The sequence below is a fragment of the Amphiura filiformis genome, chromosome 7 (genome assembly GCF_039555335.1).
Source record: "Amphiura filiformis chromosome 7, Afil_fr2py, whole genome shotgun sequence".
NCBI lineage: Eukaryota > Metazoa > Echinodermata > Ophiuroidea > Amphilepidida > Amphiuridae > Amphiura > Amphiura filiformis.
The window spans coordinates 70048346-70072403 of NC_092634.1; the positions used below are offsets into that span (position 1 = coordinate 70048346).

At 38.1% G+C, this 24058-nt stretch overlaps 1 protein-coding gene across 2 annotated transcripts in view; it reads left to right on the forward strand.

Moving 5' to 3' along the window:
• LOC140157557 (protein GDAP2 homolog) overlaps positions 1 to 13767 on the forward strand; it is a 41640-nt gene extending 27873 nt beyond the window's left edge. For both annotated transcript variants that reach the window (XM_072180786.1, XM_072180788.1), the window contains exons 9-12: positions 431 to 584; positions 2371 to 2565; positions 3326 to 3469; positions 9656 to 13767. In XM_072180786.1, coding sequence (XP_072036887.1) covers positions 431 to 584; positions 2371 to 2565; positions 3326 to 3469; positions 9656 to 9715 — 553 coding nt within the window. In that variant the 3' untranslated portion in view covers positions 9716 to 13767. The remainder of the gene's footprint in view (positions 1 to 430; positions 585 to 2370; positions 2566 to 3325; positions 3470 to 9655) is intronic.
• Positions 13768 to 24058: the final 10291 nt, after the last annotated feature.

The window sequence follows — 24058 nt, forward strand, 5'->3', positions numbered from 1 at the left end:
AATATTTCAAAACCTGAACTTTTTTCGTTGAAGCGCATGCTAGCATGCAGAGCATTAATGGGGTTGACATTGAAGCATGTGAAATAACATGTGTTCACTAACATGGAGGCTGTTCCTGAGATATTTGACGAGATTTGTCTAGCCAGTATGTTTTCCACATTATTATGGACATGTCCTATTGGCCAATAGCTTTCCTTTGTAGTATTCATTGCTTTTATCTTTGCTTTTACAGGATCTGCAAAAAGATTTCACATGAAATAAGAAGAAGAGCAAAATATCATCTCTTTTACAGTTGTATGCCTTTTAAAATATGCCAAATTAAATTTTTTACTTTTCTCACCTGAAGTGAAAGCAAATTGTATAAAAATAGCAGTTTTCAATAATGCACTAAATAGATTTAATTTGATGGTACCTTGGTTTGTCTGTTTAGATATGAGAGGTTACTGAGACGTGCTAGAACAGAGGACCTATCTGACATAGCAGCCCATCGATGCATATATCAGACCGGTACAGATATATTTGGCAGACCAATCGTTATATTTGTGGCTAGAAATTTCCCTGCTTCCATTATTGATCTAGATAAAGTAAGTAGAAATCAATGAGGTAGAAGCAAAGAGTACCAACTCTGCCATGATTAATGTACCTCCAGATTAGGCCAAAAAAAAAAGAAGGTTTGTCTCAAAGCTCACGAGAAATTTAAAATCAAATGCGAAATGCGATTTTTAAAAAAAATTTTATTTTCTGGAAAAACTATAAAAAAAATTTTGAAATAAAAAAAATTTCCACATTTCATTTTTTTTTCAAATCGTGCGATTTTACAAACGCGCGCGCACGCTTTGAGACAAACCTTTTTTTTTTCTTTTTGGCCTTATTTCGCTATGGGACCGGTAAACTATTTGCATTCTGTTTAACATGTTTAGGCAAAAACGCTTGCTAAAGCACTGCATGTGTAAACCTTTGAAATGCACAAGCTTGAAGACACAAATTATCATTTCATTTCGGGCTCTTGCCGATGAATGCCGTAGGTACGTTATCTTCCCTCCATAAGTGACAAACCATGGTAGCGGATTTACCATAGTGTTACACATGGTGCAGTTGTGAGTCGTAATCTTTGCCCTCCATAAGTGACAAACCATGTTTAGGGTCACTCCATATGAAATCAAGGAGGCTCCCCACCTGACCCCCTCAGATTTGCTTTATATTTTAGTCATATGTTGTACCTGTAAAAAAATTAAAAACCTGCAAATTTGAGGTCTGTAGCTCTTACGGATTTTCTGTGACAGCCATTTAAAGTTGGAGTAGGGGGGTCTAAATTTGAACTAAAAAGTTGCCCTTTAAATAAATTTCATCTTTGAGAGTCTGTGCCTTCTTTATAAAAAGAGAGAGAGGTCTGAAATCTTGTATACACACTAACTGCATGCCCAATTTGTCAAAAAGTAAAAAAAAAAAAAAAATTCTGTAATTGCGTGTTGTGTCACAGGGTCATTAAATATGCAAGAAAAAATGTAATGTTTTGTAAACTGGCAGGTTTTTAATTTTTTTACAGGTACAACATATGACTAAAATATAAAGCAAATCTGAGGGGGTCAGGTGGGGAGCCTCCTTGATTTCATATGGAGTGACCCGTTAGCGGATTTACCATAGTGTTACACATGGTGCAATTGTGAGTCATAATCTTTGGGTATATAATATCTTTGTTATAATTATGTCAACATTTTTTTGGATATCAGAGAAGAATGGCAGTCCCTTGCTCAGATTGATGCGAGCACCCTGTTAATGAGCAACCTATGTGAAGCTTTGTGTTCCCTTCACCACGCCGACCAACGTTTTGACGCGTAATCGGCCAATAAGATTATCGGTTCAATCACAACCCCCTTCTGTGTTTACACTCTGCACGCTCTCAAAATGTAAACAACTGCCGTTCTTCTCTAACAAAAACTGTAATAAGGGGCTTGGGCAGGATTGCTTTATGATTAAAAAATATATTCTGTCATCAGGAATCTTTTTTTTTTCCATTGGCAAAAATGCTCTAATGATTGCCAACAGCTCACAATGGGCTATTTCAGTTGAAATCCATAACCCCTATGAAAGACATAACCTTAATCTTTTACACAGGGAGTGTAGATTTAAAATGGGGCTACTTGAATGCCGATTCCATTTGGAATCTACACCCCTGTGTGGGAGATTTAGGTCATGGCATCCATAGGGGGTGTACGGATATCAACTAGGATAGCCCAATGTACTAACAGGTTTTATGGTTGTGTCTATATAACATTGTATGTGGGACTATACACGTAACAGATTCCATAAAAAGTTGATTGCACTGCAAGATGTTTCATAATAGCAACTTGTATATTAATTTTATTTCAGGCTTTGCTATACTTCATCCATGTGTTAGATCCAATAGTGAACCAAGATTATGTAGCGGTTTATTTCCATACATTAAGCACTGGTGACAACCAACCTGAACTGTCATGGCTGAAAGATGTGTATCACGCTGTAGACAACCGTTATCGCAAGAATCTCAAGTCTTTCTACATTGTCCATCCCACAGTTTGGTCCAGGGTGAGTACCCCTATCATAGGTGGCAATACAGGGGTCCCCCCTAACTTTTTGCAAGGGGTGATATCCCCACAAAAATCATAATAGAAGAAAAATAAAACAATAATTGCTCTATGCATCTTCCTTTTTAGCTTGAAAAACACTGTGATTTGGGGCCCAAATAGGGTAAAATTGCCAAATTTTGCACATTTCACACGCATTAGCACCTCAAATAGTAACACACACCTTCATTTGGGGCTAAAATAGTCTGAAATTCTCTGAAAAACTCAGTAAAACTGGAACAAAAAATGCTCTATTATGGAGTCTTTTCTTTTACAAACTGCGAAAGATGGGTGATCTGGTAGTTATGGCTAATTAATTAAAAGGGCATTTCGTGATCCACAGCCTCATCCCCCACTTTTCTCAAAAAAGTTGAGATTTTTATATCACTGGAATACTCTGGCTACATAATGTTTATGTACAAAATATTTCTTGCAGATTAATTCGTTTAGCAAAGATATCGCTTGAAATTTGAATTTCGTTCTGGTGCACCAGAACGAAATTACAACGTATTGTCTATGGAGCAGTGTAATACACATAATCATGCATAACTCGCATAACGCATAAAATCGGAATCAACTGAAATTTTGGGAATAGGCTTTTTTGTGGATATGTACTGAAAAATGTCATAAAAAGAGGATGCTAGGATCACGAAATACTCCTTTAAAGCATTTGTGTGATATAATTGCCCATACTCAAATCCTCTATTATGTTTTATCTGCAGCTTGTTACATGGTACTTCACGACATTCACAGCATCACCCATCAAAGACAAAGTTCACAATGTAACTGGTGTACATTATCTGTACCATAGCATACACCCAGATCAACTCGATATACCACCGTTTGTATTGGATCATGACTTACAGGTTAGTCAAGCAAAATGGCTCATTTGTCGGGCAAATATAAAATTCAGTTTTCAAGTTCATTATATGGGTCATTTACAGCCCTTTATTTTGATCAAATCCCATTGCAACTGGACTTACGGCTCCAGAGATACGGTCATTTTTGTGTTGCTCAGAACAATAAAATACAAAGGAAGTTGAGCACTATTATTACCTGTATCTCAAAATGAGTGAGCTCATTTAGCTTGATCACATCACAGATACAGGTTGAATCAAAAAGAAGTAAACTCGTGTTTGAGGGGCTGTAACTAGAGATCTGTAAGGAATCTGAGAAAAATGAAAATATCGTTGGACAGAGCAAATTCTAAAGGTCTAAATAAAAAAAAGAATTGTTGCAATTGCTTAAGGCAAACTAAGTTATACTCATTTGAATACAACCACCCATTTTCGTAGCTGCACACGGTTTCACTTCCCAAGTACCTATTATTGATTGGTAAGGCATGATATTCAAATGCCATCATGGATTACATCCTGTTTGTTGAATATTAATTAAAAGCAAACGTTGTCATTTCAACAATAAATCCTGTTAGGACTTAGCTGATTCGTTGACATTGAAATGGATAAAAATCAATCAGCCGTGTGCAGCAACAAAAATGGGTAGTTGTATTCAAATAAGTATAACTTTAGTTTACTGTGAGCAATTGCAATAATTCTTGTTTTTAGTTAGACGAGTAGAGTTTGCTCTTTCCAATGATATTTTCATTTATATCAGATTCCTTACAGATCTCTAGTTACAGCCACTCAAACATGAGTTTACTTCTCTTTGACTCAGCCTGTAAGAAGTAAATCCATGAAAGCTTATAGGTCAGCATGGTTGTTTGTTACCAATATGGCTGTCAATACCTGGTGTGCACTAGAGTTGCACAACTTTTTTAGTGGCCAATTAGTCAGCACTGAATCGTCATGACTGTGATTGCTATAATGACCACTGTTAGAGACATTCCAGTTGAAATCCATACACCCCCTATGGAATACATGACCTTAATCTTCCACACAGGGAGTGTGAATTTCAAATGGGGGTTACCTGAATGAGTGACTCCATTTGAAATCCACACCCCCTATGTGAGAGATTAACGTCATGTTTTCCATAGCGGGTGTAATGTATGGATTTAAACTAGAATAGCCCAATGATTCTGTTTACCAATAATTGTGACCATCCACCACAAATGACCGTAATGTGTGAACAAGGACAGGTGCTGCATAGTCTAGGTCCTAGCCGTAATGTGTGAACAAGGACAGGTGCTGCATAGTCTAGGTCCTAGCCGATATGTGTGAACAAGGACAGGTGCTGCATAGTCTAGGTCCTAGCCGATATGTGTGAACAAGGACAGGTGCTGCATAGTCTAGGTCCTAGCCGATATGTGTGAACAAGGACAGGTGCTGCATAGTCTAGGTCCTAATGTGTGAAGAAGGACAGGTGCTGCATAGTCTAGGTCCTAATGTGTGAACAAGGACAGGTGCTGCATAGTCTAGGTCCTAGCCGATATGTGTGAACAAGGACAGGTGCTGCATAGTCTAGGTCCTAGCCGTAATGTGTGAACAAGGACAGGTGTTGCATAGTCTAGGTCCTAATGTGTGAACAAGGACATGTGCTGCATAGTCTAGGTCCTAGCCGTAATGTGTGAACAAGGACAGGTGCTGCATAGTCTAGGTCCTAGCCGATATGTGTGAACAAGGACAGGTGCTGCATAGTCTAGGTCCTAGCCGATATGTGTGAACAAGGACAGGTGCTGCATAGTCTAGGTCCTAGCCGATATGTGTGAACAAGGACAGGTGCTGCATAGTCTAGGTCCTAGCCGATATGTGTGAACAAGGACAGGTGCTGCATAGTCTAGGTCCTAGCCGATATGTGTGAACAAGGACAGGTGCTGCATAGTCTAGGTCCTAGCCGTAATGTGTGAACAAGGACAGGTGTTGCATAGTCTAGGTCCTAATGTGTGAACAAGGACATGTGCTGCATAGTCTAGGTCCTAGCCGTAATGTGTGAACAAGGACAGGTGCTGCATAGTCTAGGTCCTAGCCGATATGTGTGAACAAGGACAGGTGCTGCATAGTCTAGGTCCTAGCCGTAATGTGTGAACAAGGACAGGTGCTGCATAGTCTAGGTCCTAGCCGATATGTGTGAACAAGGACAGGTGCTGCATAGTCTAGGTCCTAGCCGATATGTGTGAACAAGGACAGGTGCTGCATAGTCTAGGTCCTAGCCGATATGTGTGAACAAGGACAGGTGCTGCATAGTCTAGGTCCTAGCCGATATGTGTGAACAAGGACAGGTGCTGCATAGTCTAGGTCCTAGCCGTAATGTGTGAACAAGGACAGGTGTTGCATAGTCTAGGTCCTAATGTGTGAACAAGGACATCATAGTCTAGGTCCTAGCCGTAATGTGTGAACAAGGACAGGTGCTGCATAGTCTAGGTCCTAGCCGATATGTGTGAACAAGGACAGGTGCTGCATAGTCTAGGTCCTAGCCGTAATGTGTGAACAAGGACAGGTGCTGCATAGTCTAGGTCCTAGCCGATATGTGTGAACAAGGACAGGTGCTGCATAGTCTAGGTCCTAGCCGTAATGTGTGAACAAGGACAGGTGCTGCATAGTCTAGGTCCTAGCCGATATGTGTGAACAAGGACAGGTGCTGCATAGTCTAGGTCCTAGCCGATATGTGTGAACAAGGACAGGTGCTGCATAGTCTAGGTCCTAGCCGATATGTGTGAACAAGGACAGGTGCTGCATAGTCTAGGTCCTAGCCGTAATGTGTGAACAAGGACAGGTGCTGCATAGTCTAGGTCCTAGCCGATATGTGTGAACAAGGACAGGTGCTGCATAGTCTAGGTCCTAGCCGTAATGTGTGAACAAGGACAGGTGCTGCATAGTCTAGGTCCTAGCCGATATGTGTGAACAAGGACAGGTGCTGCATAGTCTAGGTCCTAGCCGATATGTGTGAACAAGGACAGGTGCTGCATAGTCTAGGTCCTAGCCGATATGTGTGAACAAGGACAGGTGCTGCATAGTCTAGGTCCTCGCCGTGATGTGTGAACAAGGACAGGTGCTGCATAGTCTAGGTCCTAGCCGATATGTGTGAACAAGGACAGGTGCTGCATAGTCTAGGTCCTAGCCGATATGTGTGAACAAGGACAGGTGCTGCATAGTCTAGGTCCTAGCCGATATGTGTGAACAAGGACAGGTGTTGCATAGTCTAGGTACTAATGTGTGAACAAGGACATGTGCTGCATAGTCTAGGTCCTAGCCGTAATGTGTGAACAAGGACAGGTGCTGCATAGTCTAGGTCCTAGCCGATATGTGTGAACAAGGACAGGTGCTGCATAGTCTAGGTCCTAGCCGTAATGTGTGAACAAGGACAGGTGCTGCATAGTCTAGGTCCCAGCCGATATGTGTGAACAAGGACAGGTGCTGCATAGTCTAGGTCCTAGCCGTAATGTGTGAACAAGGACAGGTGCTGCATAGTCTAGGTCCTAGCCGATATGTGTGAACAAGGACAGGTGCTGCATAGTCTAGGTCCTAGCCGATATGTGTGAACAAGGACAGGTGCTGCATAGTCTAGGTCCTAGCCGATATGTGTGAACAAGGACAGGTGCTGCATAGTCTAGGTCCTAGCCGTAATGTGTGAACAAGGACAGGTGCAGCATAGTCTAGGTCCTAGCCGATATGTGTGAACAAGGACAGGTGCTGCATAGTCTAGGTCCTAGCCGTAATGTGTGAACAAGGACAGGTGCTGCATAGTCTAGGTCCTAGCCGATATGTGTGAACAAGGACAGGTGCTGCATAGTCTAGGTCCTAGCCGATATGTGTGAACAAGGACAGGTGCTGCATAGTCTAGGTCCTAGCCGATATGTGTGAACAAGGACAGGTGCTGCATAGTCTAGGTCCTAGCCAATATGTGTGAACAAGGACAGGTGCTGCATAGTCTAGGTCCTAGCCGATATGTGTGAACAAGGACAGGTGCTGCATAGTCTAGGTCCTAGCCGATATGTGTGAACAAGGATAGGTGCTGCATAGTCTAGGTCCTAGCCGATATGTGTGAACAAGGACAGGTGCTGCATAGTCTAGGTCCTAGCCGATTTGTGCTCCTTCGTCACTAAACAAACCGTCTGGCGACAACCTCATGAAACATCTTTCCTGATTGGCTAAATTAACTCCGTAAAATATTTTGTTGCCATATAAGGCAAGTGATGGACAGCCATGCGGTGATATAAATCCCCGTATTAATCAACACAATGTATGTGAGTGCGTGTTGCGAGTCGCTGACATGAAAGGCAATATCAGACAATTGGCGCCTCAGTGGCTGCAAGATAGCGTACATTTTGCGTTTGTGGTACATGTATCTACAAAGTATGATGTTTGTGTCACTTACGTCACTTACACAAGTCACGCCCTAATTCATCAGCTATAGCCAATTGAAAATTTGGGTTTGTCGCCAGACGGTTTGTTTAGTGACAAAGGAACACAAACCGGCTGGGACCGAGACAAGGTGCTGCATTGCACTTCAGGAGTGCACAATTGGGTCATTCCGCTCACGAAAGCTGTAGTAGTATTAAAACAGCTGAAAATTGCAGAGGTAAATATTTCTTTATTGAGATTAAGAATTCAAATCTTTCTATATAAGGCACATACTTATATGACATTCTGCAAAAATCATAACGATATGCAAAATCCCCTTTACCAAAAGCCTAGTCAAATTAATGTTTTATCTAAAATTTTTGTTTTGTAATCAGACCTCTTTAAGGTTATTATATTTTAAATTGTTGTGATTTGGTAGTTCACAGCATCTTACGAATGGTAGTGAGCTTTGGCAAAAACTGCATTGCGCAATTCATAGCGAGCGTGTAGAAGAATTAAAATATCACAGATATACTTTTATAGGTGCTGCGGTTCTTGAGTTACGTTGTAAAGAGGGCTGAAACAACAACACTTTTGTAAAAGCGTACATAACTCATTAACAACAATAAATTAAGCAAGTTTGCAAAGTATACGGTTTGTAGAATGAACTTTTGCAAAACATCAAGGTGTTAATTTTCAATAATATATTGGTCTAGATAATGAAAATCGATTTTTAGGTTGCTTCGACCAACAATACCTCGTCTACCCTTAAAGGTATGACAATTCAAATGCATTTAGGACCCTCCTTTCATTAAAAAAATCTGACCTACTCCTCTGAAATCTATAATAAATTACTGAAACTGGCAGATTGGTGAGGCTAAAAACTTTTACAGTTTACATTATTTTGGAAAACAGACTTTTGCGATGCGAAGAACAAGGTCGTGCACACTTCAATAAAACGTCGAATTTTGTTTTTGTTTACGTTAAGCGTGTCAAATTAAGGTAATTAGTTTCAAAAGCACTGAAAGCTCCCTGCATGCTAAGCACTGAGTAAACACTGAGTAAACAGTCTCAATACACTACAATACAGTCATGCTGTTTAACATGAAGACCTGCAAATCCTATGTCTGGTCTGATATTGGGTCACTCATACCATTACACAATAGAATCTCACTTGAGTAATTAACATGTATTGTTTATTCAACTAATTTATCAACATTATCATGTCAGTGTTCAAACTTAAAGGATGACTGCTTTTTATAGAGAACCTATTGTCAACAGTCAAGTGTTTGTTTATTGAATCAAGTGTTTGATGCTTTTGTGTTGAAGGACCAGTGAAAGAATATCCAAGTTTCCAAATCACCCAAATTAATCAGGGTTGCCAAACTGCAATTTGGTACATGTAGCCCAAATGGGTGACTTTTGAAGATTTTCCTTGCAACTTTTGACAATTTGCTGTCCCATAGAGACAGATGATTAAGAAAAATGGGTGACGTTTTAGCAATGTAGGTACAAGTCTGGTAAGGCTCACCATAACTCACAGGTAATCAGTGTCTGTTCAAAATATTTTGGCCCATGTTGAAAGTAAGTGTTCTACAAAATTATACATTATGCACCAGGTGAAATTATATCATAACTTTCAAATTGGGGTGTAAGAAAATTATCTCAAATACTGGTATTGTACCTGACCATTACACCTGACCAGTACATTAACAAGAATATAAAACATCAGTACCGCAAAAGACAGTGACAGCGAAAGACGGGTGACCGCTAGTAAGGACTAATTATATTATTGTCTGTTTTTCTCACTCTTAGGTGAATGGTCCTAATTATTACAGCGCTGATGGGGATTCAGAAACACCAGACGGTCTCTGAAGAATGAAATAATCAAATGCAATATGATCAAAATAGGTCAAATTACTTATGACATAGGAATCAGTGTGATGACGTCATTTCTACCAAGGTATAACAGGTTACAGTCTAGACTTAAGTGACAACTTGGGATTTGAACAAATGAATTCAGATTTGTGATATTTACACATCTAGCTATGTATCAACTCAAATTATAACTGCATTTTTAACGTATGTGTATAATCTTCAGACCTACGTCACAATGTGATATCAAGTTTGATTACTCAGCAGCAGAAAGGCGTATCTCCATTAGCTGATGTGTGTATGATTGCTGTGATGTGTACGATTTCACTCAATGTACAGTACAGGCTCTATATATATATATGAATGTTTGCACTGGGCATATAGGTGAACTCAATATGCACAGTATCTGATGGAGATATGTCTTTCTGTCACAGAGTCAAGGAGTTCATTTACACAAGCTGATTGGGCTATTCCAGCTGAAATCCATACACCCCCTATTGAAGACATGACCTTAATCTCCCACACAGGGGTGTGAATTTCTAATGGCGTCACCCATTCACACTCCCTGTGTGGAATAATAAGGGCGTGTCTTCCATAGGGCCTATGCATTTCAATTAACTCATTTGTAGAAAGCGATGACAAAGTTATCCAAGCGGTAGTTAAATTGTGCTGCTTGTTGTTCAATGTCATTTCACCATGACAGCAAGTTGGAAATGTAATTTGTGATAAAAACTTGCTATAAATAATATTGAATATGTCCTTCTTCCAAAGTGTGATAACAGTAATGACAATTTGACCAAATCATGTAGAATGGGTTTGTTTGTTGTTGCTGACCTGATTTACACATTTACATCTCTTTGTATTAAAATTTGGTTTCGGTTGTATTATTTACAAATTTAATGATGTCACAACATGTAATAATTATATGATACTTTGAAAAATGGCAAAACCAAACTGCTCTAAGACTCAACAAGGCTATTCCAGTTGAAATCCATATACCCCCTATGGAAGATACAATCTTAATCTTCCACACAGGGAGTGTGAATTTCAAATGGAGTTATTTGAACAGGTGACTGAATAATTTGAGGTGATATTTTGAGATATAAAGTGGACACCATTTCCCATTTGAGCGTAGGTCTGAGACTGACTAGTTCCTTTGAAAGTGCAAAATGTAAGCAAACAGGTTATTTTAAGATGCAATTAAGACATGTGTGTGAGACACCACTTGTTGCTTTTGAGTCATCATCATCATCAGTCGGCTGCGGAGCAGGCGACTACAAGCTTTCTCCAACTATTGCGATCTTGGGCAAGTGAAACAATTTTGTTTGGCTGCAACATCCCTTCAGTATCTCCCAGGAGGTGCCAGACATACTGTAAGTACAGTGTGCTTGACCGTCCCGGTTTCCTCTTCCCATGTGGTGGAATATAAAGGGCATATTCTTCCACAGGCTCGCCGTCTTCAAGACGCAGTATATGGCCGAGAAATTTGAGTTGATGAATCTTGACTCTGGCAACCAGTGGAGTGGTGTTGGTCAGATTGTAGATGGTTTCATTTGGAATCCGATCCACACGCTTGATTTATAACATGACTCTGTAGCAAGATGTTGCAAAGGCATTGATTTTGTTTTCCATGTCCTTGGTGATTACCCATGAGTACATCTCTTCATCTTGGTATATGGTGAAACAGATATCAGTGAAAGATGATTGGAGCCCGGGGGGGGGGTACTCAAGTTTGGTTTGGGTAGGGACATGCCGCTGAGATTTTGGAAGTGGACCCATAAATATACCAACTTTTCAAGAAATTTGGACCCATTGATATATCAAAAGTCAAAATTGTCGGCCGAATTTAACCAAAATTGTCTTAGCTTTTACAAATTTTCCCAAAATTTTGGGAAAATTTTGAAAATTTTGGCTAGATTAAGGAAAAATTGGGCTGTTTTTCGAAAAAATTGAGAAAATTTTGAAAAAAGGACCCATTCATATACCAAAATAGGCTTTGAAAAAGGGGTCATTGATATACCAGAAGGCCGAAAATGCTACCCATGTTTGCGGCACGTCCCCGTATGGTCATTTGTACTGAGTTCCCCCCCCCCCCCCCGGGATTGGAGTGGTGCAAATCTGATACAAGATTATTAGTGTGTTTAGAATATCAACCAACAGTTTTTATACAGGTTTACTGTTTCTTCCCATAAATTATATTAAATTAAGTTTCAAATTTAAATGTATATATATATATATATATATATACACAGAATATTTTATTGTATTTAATTGCCATGAATCATGTCACTTTGCATGTTATACAGAATAGGTAGGTGTATACTGTAAAAGTAGAAATTTGAATTTATTTTCGCGAATTTCGCGAGTGGACATAAAATCGTGAAAATAAAAACTCGCGGAAATAACCTTTTGCATTAGGTTTCTATTGTATCAATATCAAAACCGCGAAATTTAATTCTCGCGCAATTGACAAAATCTTCAAAATCGTGAAAATATCTTCTAGCGAAAATATTGACTTTTACAGTATACTATGCAATTTATGCAGACAGAACACAGTATTCTTGAAAAATATGATAGTCTCATAAAATCATGGTTTTCCAATACCATACAGTAACATCATGAATTCTAACAGCTTCACACTGGTACATGGTAAAGTTATGGGTCCAAACTCTTTTCACAGGATTTGAAATTCATGGTGTTGCTATACAATACTTAGTTGAATATACCATTAGTTGACCAATTTCTCAGAGAATTGAAGTGAAAGCTTGGCACCAGTATTTTGTTAAATGCCAGAGAAGTGTAAGAATATTATAATATGCTTTGATCATTATTTTAAAAAAAATTGTAATTGCAATTGTATTATCTGCTGTAGGTAACAAACCTGTTAGGGTTAGTGGCATTTAGGGGATTACCCTAAAAATCAGAGAAAGCTAGAAAAATCTGAACAATTTTTGTAAACATATTTTGATAATTTTTCTGAATTCTTCCAAAAATTTCAGTGTCAAATCAATCCACTTTGGCTAAAAACAGCTGTTTTTTTAAATTGCATACAGCTAAGAAATGTACAATGCATGTAACCTCAAACTGGTGCAACTTACAAAGGAAAATCATAACACATGTTGTGTTACACAGGTAGCAGTATCACAAATCTACGCTATGCTGATGATACCACCCTAATATGCAGCAGTAGAGAGGAACTGCTGGCACTTTTGAAATGCATCAAGGAAGCCAGTGAGGAGAAAGGCCTTCTGCTAAATGCCAAGAAGACTAAAGTAATGGTTATTGATAGAAATGGAACTGGAGAGGACTTTGCGATAGATGGTCAAAAGATCGAGGAGGTTAAACAATTTGAATACCTGGGTTCAATGATAGACAACAAAGGTGATAGCAGATCCGAGATCAAAAGAAGATTAGCTATGGCAAGGACAACAACTCAGAGTATGTCAAAGATCTGGAAGAGTCGTGGTTTATCAATCAACCTCAAGGTACGGTTACTCTGTGCAACAGTCTTCTCAATTGCTACATGCGGTTGCGAATCCTGGGCAATGACAAAGAATGACAGGAAGAAGATAGATGCATTTGAGATGTGGTGCTATAGGAGGCTGTTGGGAGTATCTTGGAAAGACAAGAAAACAAATATCTGGGTCCTGAATAAGATTGGCACAGACTTAAACATCGAAGTCCATCATTGAGAGGAAATTGCACTACTTTGGCCACATTGTAAGAAAGGATGGTGGAGTTGAGAAGCAGATTCTTCAGGGAGCTGTGGAAGGCCATCGTGGAAGGGGACGTCATCAACATCTGGGACAAATGATGTGAAGAACGTTTCATCACACGGAATGTATGGTGCAACACGTTTGGCTTTTGATAGAAGTAGATGGCGTACTCTTGTGAAGACCACAGCAGCGCAATCCTGCGCCATCTGACCCAGAGAGAGGGAGAGAGAGAGTTGTGTTCTAGTGATGCCAAAATGGTCAAGATGACAGATTTCATCTGACAAGATACATAAGAAAGAATGTACAGCCGGTGCCAAAAGACATGACCATGTTGGAAATATTAGCAATATTATAACATTTTCAAACAAAATAGATTAGCATTTCTTTGCCATAAAATGTTATCTTTTACTGTCAGATATATCCCTTTTATTTTTGAGCCGAACAACTACGGCAAAGCAAAGAAAATTGGAATTTACTACCAGCGCACATGTAACACGCCAATACGTACTCACTCCTTCGGTCATGTTGTGGTACGACCCTTTGTTGTGTATATCACCGTCCCGCACGCCGTGACGTACTGTGTGTTATGAACATCGTGTATGCGTTCGACTAATAATTCCATCATAATAATAAAGCGCTGAATCAGCCTTTAATTCAAAATCACGGATTTTGACAAAACTACAACACTTAGAGTCTTGATTTTTGCAGGGTATATTGGTTTAATAAAGTACAATTTAATCGTGTAAAAAAGGAATTTTAAAAATTCAGTGAGGGCGTCTTCCTCAGCAAATGTTATAATATGGCTTTAAAAACATTGCCAAAAAGCACCATTACCGCATCCGCCTGCGGTAAATTTGTCACTTACATTAATATGGTTTTTATATTGAAAACTGCATTGTTTTTTAAGTTTTAGCACACTGAAAGGACATAAAATTAGGCTTAAAATGAGGCATAAACCAGTCCAGTATAGGGCCAGGGGTTGCGAAATGACAATCAAACTTGTACAGCAACTTTTGGAAAAATGTAATCCCTCCACCTTTTTTGGGTACCCACCTTATGACATGCGATCATGTAGCGTTTGGTGATCGAAAGACTGCCTTTGATGGTTCATTTTATTTGTGACCTCTTAATTTATTTTGACAAAATCTTCACTTGTGTCTCAGGCTCTGAAACAATCACTGCCTGTGAAAACTATAAGTCAAGACAGCCCAGCCCAAGTTATGGTATAGACCCCGCCCGGGGTGTACACAGGTCGTGGTCTAAAAGAAAATGTACACCCTAATTTCATGCACAAATACTTTTTATCTTAGTTCAATACTGACAAATTGTGCACTCCACTCCGGAAAGTACAATATGTCATTGTTCTATTTGTAGAAACGTAAGTTCTGAAAATAATTGATGAGACTTGTGTGTCCTTTGATCATGCAACTACATTAAAAATAATAGTTAATAATTATTCTGAAGCGTTGAATCTCTTGAAAATAACAACCATATGATATTTTATATATGCTTGAGTTTTCAACAAAATGGGTTCCCAACTTTTCTAGGAATGCTAATCCCATTTCTTGAAACGCAGACTACTTGTGACCCACCCTAGGTCAAAATGGTCTCACACACTCACTCACATGTCTCATCTCATTCATGGTATAGTGTTGTGACCCCAAAGGTCTTGCAACCTAACTGTTAGGAAACTCTGATTTAAAGGTTGATTAGAAGTTGAGTGAAGTAACCATAGACTAAAGAGATACAGACCATCCACCAACAGGCAATGTCAAATGCTTTGTATGCTGGCAATTCTCGCATATTCATGGGGGCTGATTGTTTGATCGGCTGTGTGTAACAAATCATGCACATGTTGATATAACATTATGTATTTTGGCATTTACATGAAAGGCCCAACTGTGTTTCATCTCACATCATGGAACAATTGGCCTGGCCGCATTAACGGCAGATACAAGGACTTTGCCTGTTGGTGAGGGAACAATTGGCCTGGCCGCATTAACGGCAGATACAAGGACTTTGCCTGTTGGTGTGTGGACTGCATTTTATTAGTTGACAGAAGTAACATCCATCTTAGTCCAGAACCAAGCTATCACGCTAATGACGCTATCTCTCTCCTTGTTTTGGCCCAACATATACTGGCACCTTGACTTGATTTTATTTTCTATTAAGCGTGTGTAGAGTATTTGGGTGCCTTTTATGATGAACTGAAATTATTCTCTCTATACAATGTGAAATATTATGTAAATACTGATTATTAATATGATGATTATTTTGTTATCTATATGGGGACACTAGAGTATAAGCCACAGAATTAGTAGGAGTTCCGGGACTCCCTATACCGCCATGTACAATCGCTATGGGGAGAAAATTAGGGGTATTCGGTCCTTGCAGGCAGTGCACGGAGATGAACGAAAACAATTCTGCATCTCATCTCAAGCGTCTTTGTATTCGCGTGCAGGTCGCATCAAGTGCGTCTCTCAATGCATCCCATTATCCATGACAACCGAATACCCCCAATTTTTGCTCCATGCTTGTATCAAGATGGTGATCGAGTCCCAGTTCTCCTTCTCTAATTCTATGGTATAAACTCATCATAGACTTGTACTTCCTGAGGTCAGTGCCCAGGGTCAGGCAAGGTCAGTGCCCAGGGTCAATTAGCATGTAACAATTGAGATATAAGTTTGTTTTTGGTGAATTAAACAATAAATGAAACTGAACATTCCATGTGTTTCCTAATTAGCTTAATAAAATATAGTATGAATTGGGATATTCATTCATGATTTTGAAGTTTAGAAGTATAAAGAAACTGTTTCAAAATCTTGTCAGAATATCAACATTTCTGAAAAGAAAAGAAACCTTTTCTGGAATTTCCAAAATTAGGTCGATATTCTTTTGTGCAGTAAACATTTTTCCAGATTTTCAAGGCATCGAGTAAAGCTGATTGTACAAAGCGATTCATCAGTTCATTATGAAGCTTACTTTACAAAATATACATAATAGATAGCTAACAATATTTGCGTCATTGTAAAATAAGTTATATATTCCATACAAGTTACATCAAAATCATACTTTATTTATTATGTAATAAGTTAGCATATCATAGAAATTTGTTGGCTTCATTCCATAGTGGCATAAGTTGAGGCACTGTGAATAAACAACTTTTCAAGAAATCAGGTTTGAAGAATGCCAATATAAAGTCGGGTTGTGTAAATCAGACATTCATTATGTTGTACTTGATGTGAAATTTCTGCAGCAAAATAAATAGATTTTATCCTTATATAACTTTCAAAAGAAATAAAGATTTTATTATTACTGACAAATTGAAAACAAAAAGTATGTCAGTATGGAAAACATGTAAAACACATGTCCATAACCTTACGCCACCTTGGCCACCGTGTAATCCCTATGGTGTTACTTTTCGTTGGCTTCATTCCATAGTGAAGTTGGTATGCCAGTATACAGTGCAATATTTTTCATTTCGCTGATAATTCTTTGTTTACTATTATAAAATCACAAAACATAATATTTTTCTTCATAACCACACACCAAATTTGCTAATTTTGGCTGCTGAGACTTAGCAAACAAGAAAACATTATTAAAAAACATGTGCCAATATTTTTTTTAAATGACAAAAAAATCACCTTACGCCATTATGGAATGAAGCTGACAAATTCTGGAAAATAATTTGTTTTATAAAAACAGTAACAATATAATATTGTGAAATATCTTCATAAAATGTATCTTGCATGTAAAACCCTATATTAAGCAATGGGTTATTCCAGTTGAAATGCATACAGCCCCTATGGACAACATGACCTTAACGCTCTCCACGCTGGTGTCGACTGCAGACGACAAGTTAAAAAAAAATTCAAAATTCAAAAAATTTCAGAATTGTAAGTTTTCATGACCATATTTGGAATCAGCTTGAAAAATGTATCAAAATGAGTACAAACAAGCCTAGTATTGGGTCAGTGGTTCTTATGATAGCTCTTGATATTTTGACAGAAAATCTCAAAACTTGGATTTTTTATGTTGAGGCCTATGGCTAGCACGCATAGCATTAATCTTCCACTCAGAGAGTGTGCATTTTAAATGAAGTTTCCTGAATGGGTGTCCCCATTTGAAATCTACACCCCTTGTGTGGGAGATTAAGGTCATGTCTTGCATAGGGGGTGTATGGATTTCAATTGGAATAGCCCTATGTACAGGGTGAGTTATCTGTACACATCTTTACAGAAATATTTAGCCGTGTTTAAATTCCAGGATACGCTAGATGCGGTCTGTTGCATCCGTTTCAGAGATGTCACTGGTTTTAGGAAATTTCAAAGAAAATTGACCAATTTCAGCAAATTTGTGCTCTACCCTTCCTGTGCAAAGGGATAGGGAAAATTGCATTTTCAGGACTTTTCCATGTTTTTCAGGAAATTTTGACAACATTAACTGTTATTTCTGATATTTAATGAATGTACCTATTTTAGTTTGCAATGCAAGATCATTTGAAAGGACACCCCACAAACCAAGTTGCATTCACAAATACAGATGTTCACAAGATTTCACACTTTCTTTGCATTTGACATCTGCATTATTTTACAAAAAGTGATTTCAGTCTTTGAATTCAAATTATTTGTGGATATATTATGGAACTTTGACCATTCATATCTGAGAATTGCAAATGAAGGTGTTTTATTTATTTGTAAGTTGTCTTTTGATAAAAATAAGAACCAATTTATAAAATTCACAATTTCTGTGAAGGATAAGGTATTCTATGATATCGTTATGAATTCGGCAGACGGCCGAATCCAGATTCGGCTTTTGGTAAATTCATTTTACGCATGCATTATTTTTGAATTAGAGAACAAGGGATCTATGTTTTACCTATAGAGGGCAGCATATCGATTTTTTAACGGTTATCGTCAAGTTGACCGCACTCACGATGCACCGTTAGCTAACCCTGTATGTCGCCCTCTTTTGATTACTTATTATGCAGTTATCATCTGATCTCCGTTAAAAAATTGATATGCTGCCCTCTATTATGTACTGCATTGATCCCTTGTTCTCTAATTCAAATGTAATGCATGCGTAAAATGAATTTACCAAAAGCGAATCCGGATTCGCCGTCTGCCAAATTCATAACGATATGAACATGATCATTTTTATTATTGGGGCATTTTGTGTCAAACATTGCAGAAAGTTGTGTACAGATGATGTCTGCCAGTGGATTACAGGCCTACAATGGGATATTCCACTTGCGATCCATACACCGTATGGAAGACTCCCATACAGGTGCAAACATAGTCACCCATTCAGGTAACCTAAGCACCGGAGGAAAACACGATCGTGGTTTTCACGGCTGCAATTGCGTTTTTTGAGTGCAATGGGTTTTTTTTTTTTTTTGTAATTTTGTAATTTTTTAAAAAGTTTTTGACCCTAACTTTATTGTTATTCAAGGTTGGAACTAGAGATTAACTGCTATTTAAAAAAGAAAGAAAAACAATTACAAATTCTGAGGTTTTTATTCAAAGCTGGATAAAGTTGTACTTTTTAAATACTTTTGCTTCTATTGAATTATAGGTTAATGAACGCATATTACTTGTTGGGAGAGAAATTAGACAAAATAATGCATGCGTGCTGATGTTGATGCGTCTAATGCATGAGCCCGGAGGGGGGAGTGCATTAGACGCATCAACATCAACATCAGCGCAAGTGCATTATTTGGACTAATTTCTCGAGGTACAAGTAATACGCGCTCATTAACCTATTTCATACACGAGAAGAAAAAACACATGATTTTTGCTGTTTTTTAAACAATATTCCCACTATTGGAAAACAGAACCAAATATAAGTGCATCTACCCGCCCGAAAAATGAATCAAGCCTATGTGATGCGCACGCCTTGCAAGCACTGCGCGTAGTACGCTTAGTGCACAATATACACAATCAATGCATGGTTTGGATTTTTCTGATTATGGCTCTGATTGGTTCTCGCTATCTGAGAGTGTATGAACAGCTAGCAATGCATGTTAATTCAATATGTGCCTGGCTTTCCAATAGAAGCAACAGTATTTAAAATGTACAACTTTATCCAGCTTTGAATCAAAACCTCAGAACTTATAGTTGTTTTTTAATAGCAGTTTTTCTCTGGTTCCAACCTTGAATAACAATAAATGTAGGGTCTATAACTTTAAATTAAATTTAAAAATAAAAAAAAATGTGTTTTTTAGAAAACCGTGGTGCGTTTTTTGGCTTCCCAAATCGTGGTTTTTTTTTTCGGATGCTTAAGGTAACCCCACTCAAAATGTCTTTCATATTGGGTATTTCAACTGGGATAACCCAATAGCTAGTAACCTTTGACATATAGTCCCTTATGGTCTGTAAACAAAGGACTAGACATTTGATCTAGACTCTAAAAATATTTATCAAATAATGTGGGCTGCTATAAGTACTAAAGCAAGTGGTGAAGACACATGCTGTGGTGCCATCTAGACAGTGGAAGCATTCATATTTAGGGGTGGTGAAAATATTATTACTGGAACATTTGTGTGTGAAGCATTTTCAATTTCAGACTAATTTTGCCCCAAATGACGGTGAACTCCTTGAAGGGCCAGTGCAGGCAATGCACATACAATTGTGCAATTACCCTATTTCAGCCGTAAACACAAAAAGGAAGATGCACTTCCGCTACCTATGTATCTAGTAGACAGTTGAAATTTCCCTTGTTCTACAAGTTATTGATATACTACAGTATATTATCGCTTTAACCAGGGGCATATATGTGCAGGTGCGACATCTGCATTCGGCTCTCTCTCAACATGACAATTTGGAACATAATTTCACAAACAAGACAATTTGGAACATAATTTCACAAACAAGAATCACTTTTGGATAAGCAAGTCCACTGTGTGGAGTACTGCAGGGGCCTTTTCATTCATAAGGCCCCTGGCCTGAAGGAAAACATTTGTGTAGCTATGCCCCTGGTTTTAAATTGACCTTTTCCTCTATGATGAAGTTGTATTTTATTTTCAATTTGTCTGATTTCTGCCTATATAAATGCATTTAGTGTGATTATGTTTCTGGAATGGGTATTATAAAGTGTTATCAATTATGTGCAATTAGGATGATGAAAGAATTTTTTACAGGAGATGACACTGCCCTGTGCACAAAAATAGTGCTGTTTTTTTAATAAAGAGAAGCATGTATATTTCATTTGCTGGTAGATCATGTTTATATGACAGAATGTTATTAAAAGTATCACAAGTGTCCTGTAACTAGAATTACTCGCAAAATGGTGTAAAATGAATGACCCAGCATTTTCAAAAGGGTGCTTGTCAGAAAATGTTGAAATGTCCGGTGTACACACAACTGGGCGCAGTTGCGTATTGGATGACTGATACACACTTTAATGAATTTACGCAAGTGTAAGTTTGGACTTTATTGACTCGCGCAGTAACAAAAAACAAATAATTCTCGCCTGTTACGAGCTGATCATGTTGTGCGATTAAGAGAGAGAGAGAGTCACAATGACATATGGCCAGTGAGAGAAAGTGAAATGGACCCTGTCTGGGCAGTCTCGATAGATGTGAATCATCTATCGAGATAACCAGGTGAATTTAACATTCGCGCCGACAAGAAGAGCTACCAATCGCAGAAGCGTGACTGAATCATGTAGGCGTGCGCGTTGCCATAACCCTTAGCGTATACACGCATGCGCGCGTGCGCAGAAGTCATTGTAGCGCGTCTGGAGTCATTGTGAGTTATTAATGACCTCACAATTAGTGCGCTGTCAGGCAATCAATTTCTTTTGTTGGATCACAGCTTTGCATATATTAATGAGGTTACATGCCAGATGCAGCCTAAAATGTGCAGTGTGTTGACATGTATGTACTATCATTCTTTTAGTTGTAAATTGTACGTACACATAGGTCTTGTTTTTACACAACATCTACTGCCCCCATGATTCCAGAAATATACAGCAGAAAATTTTTGGATCAAAAAAATATTATCCTGTTTTGCCGAATGAAGCCGCTAAATCCTAATCCTAAGTCAAGTTGTAATATTTGGTTAATTTTTGGGAATAAGGGCAAACAGCATTTCTCCCGTACTGTGACAACCAAAGCCAAAGACTTGTACAAAGTCTAATATGTCAAGATATGCATTCTAAGTTTTGGAAAACACATTTTCTAATCTTTTTTTTTATCAGTTATAAAAAATAACGTAAAATATTAAAATTATGAATTAACTCTTGGTTTCTACTCAATATTTTGAATGCATAGACGGTGACAAGTCTTAGGATTGTGTGATGACATTTTTCACCCATTTTCACTCAAATTGCACAAATATTAAAATTGGACTTTTATTGCCAGTAAGAACTAAATAAAGGATAAGGATGTTTCATTTGGCAAAACAAGATAATATTTTTTAATTCCAAAATATTAGTGCTGTATTTTTCTTGAATCCGGAGTAGACCCCTAGGGCTTGCATACATAAGATAAAATAAGATTGCATCTTTGCTAATTATGTATTAGGCCAAAAAAAAAAGGGTTGTCTCAAAGCTTTCTCGCGCGTTTGTAAAATCACACGATTTGACAAAAAAGAAATGTGGAATTTTTTTTTATTTCAAAAAAAAAAAAAATTTTATAGTTTTTCCAGAAAAATCGGCGAAAATCAGACTTTTTCTCAAAATACCATAAAAAAAGTCAGGAATAATAAAAATTAAAAAAATCGCATTTCGCATTTGTTTTCAAACCACTCGTGAGCTTTGAGACAAACCTTTTTTTTTTGGCCTTATATGATATAACTATGGTTGTAATGGAGTTGATATATAACAATGACAACTTTAATTCAAGTAATGCACAGATGTTTTTTACATTTTGGTATGTATATTTTGATAATTATATTGCTTTGTTTAGATTTAGATGTAAAATGATTCATACAGTGTGAGAAAGGAAAAATAATAAAGATGTTTATTGTAAATATGCAAATCATATCCCAGAAATTGTACAAAGGGTGTTATTGTTACTTACATGTAGACCAGTTATTCTAAAATAACCAGTTATTCATGCCCTCATCAATTATGTTTGTTTCTGTCAACTGTCACGCATTGGCCGTGAGTCTCACGCATTGGGTCACTTTCTCACGGTCTCACGCCAAGGTAGTATAATCTCACGCCTAGGTAGTAAATCTCCCGCAAAAAGCTGGAAATGAGTAAAATCTCACGATCGTCATGAATAATTTGTTGCTCCTACCCCCCTGCTTTTCACATTCCCGAGCGCCGTGGCTCAAATAATCATGGTACAAAATGAACATTGGAGTCGGCAAATCCCGGTACGCCTGTGTCTCACGCCAAGCAATTCCAAAAAGTTGACAGCCCTGCTTAATAACAGTGGCATAGCCAGGACCGTGTTCAGAGAGGAGACAATGCAACTTATAAGGGGACAACTTGTAGACTGGTTCTATTTTGGGAAATGTGCTAATTTAAAGCATCAAGCGGCAAGTTTGTGTTAAAGTTGGCAGCCATATTATTTTGGTCAATTCGGGTATGCTAAATTCAAATATTTTGTCTGCCAAGCTATATTGGAACCCAGTGACCCTAAAAAATGACCCAACTCAGTGGTGTGCGCAGCACATTGAAAGTGGGGGGGGGGGGGCAGGTTGTTCAGATCCCCCAAATGGAGTCTGATTAGGAGCAAATTTTGACGTTTATAACGTTTTTTTCCCGAAACCCCCGAATGACCAACAAAAGTGGGGGAACCATGGCCCCCTGCCCCCCCCCCCCCTTTGCGCATGCCACTGCCCCAACTCCTTACATGCTCATATAGGAAGCAAAAGTTTAAAATGTTCCAAATTCACTAAAAACATGTCAAATTATTCGTCTTGGTCTGAGGATCACAAACAAATGGAACATATTTGCGTGTGAGGCTCAGCAGGTCCACAGTCAATACAGGGGTGAAAAATTAAAGTTGCTCCAATTTTCGTAAAAATGGATAAAAACTGTTCCTCAAGTTCAAGCGATTCAGGAAAAGAATAGTTTTTACTATCTGTGATGTCAATTTCAGAAGATAGATAAGAAATAAATACTAATTCCATTGAATCCCATTGAATCCTACATATATTTTTACTCGTTGCTGTGTAACATGCTAACTCCACATCACAGATAGTGCAAACTATTCTTTTTTTTTTTTTTCTGAAACTAGGCGAACAATTTGTCACAACTTTTACGAAAATTTGAGCAACTTTGACTTTTGGCCCATACACAATAAGCAAATTGACCTGTGATCTTTTGTGCCCCATAACTTCTTAATAATGGTAGGTCGAATACGCACAAACATTACATTTCTGGGATCCGTGGGGCCAGACGCATAATTTGACATTCCAACATTTCATTAACACTAATGGGTTAACGGTTCAGGAAGGTTCCAGGATATATACAAAAGATAATAAAGTGGATTAATTACCCATTAATCATAGTTGGTAAAATAATCAGGTAACCTTAGCTTTCCCCAAGTGTGCTATATGTCTTTGCCTCTGATAAACACTAAGCTATCATATGAGTTTGCAACGACAACAAAGTAACGGGATGAAATTACATTTTGTCCTCGGCTGATCTCAAATTTATATATTATATGGCA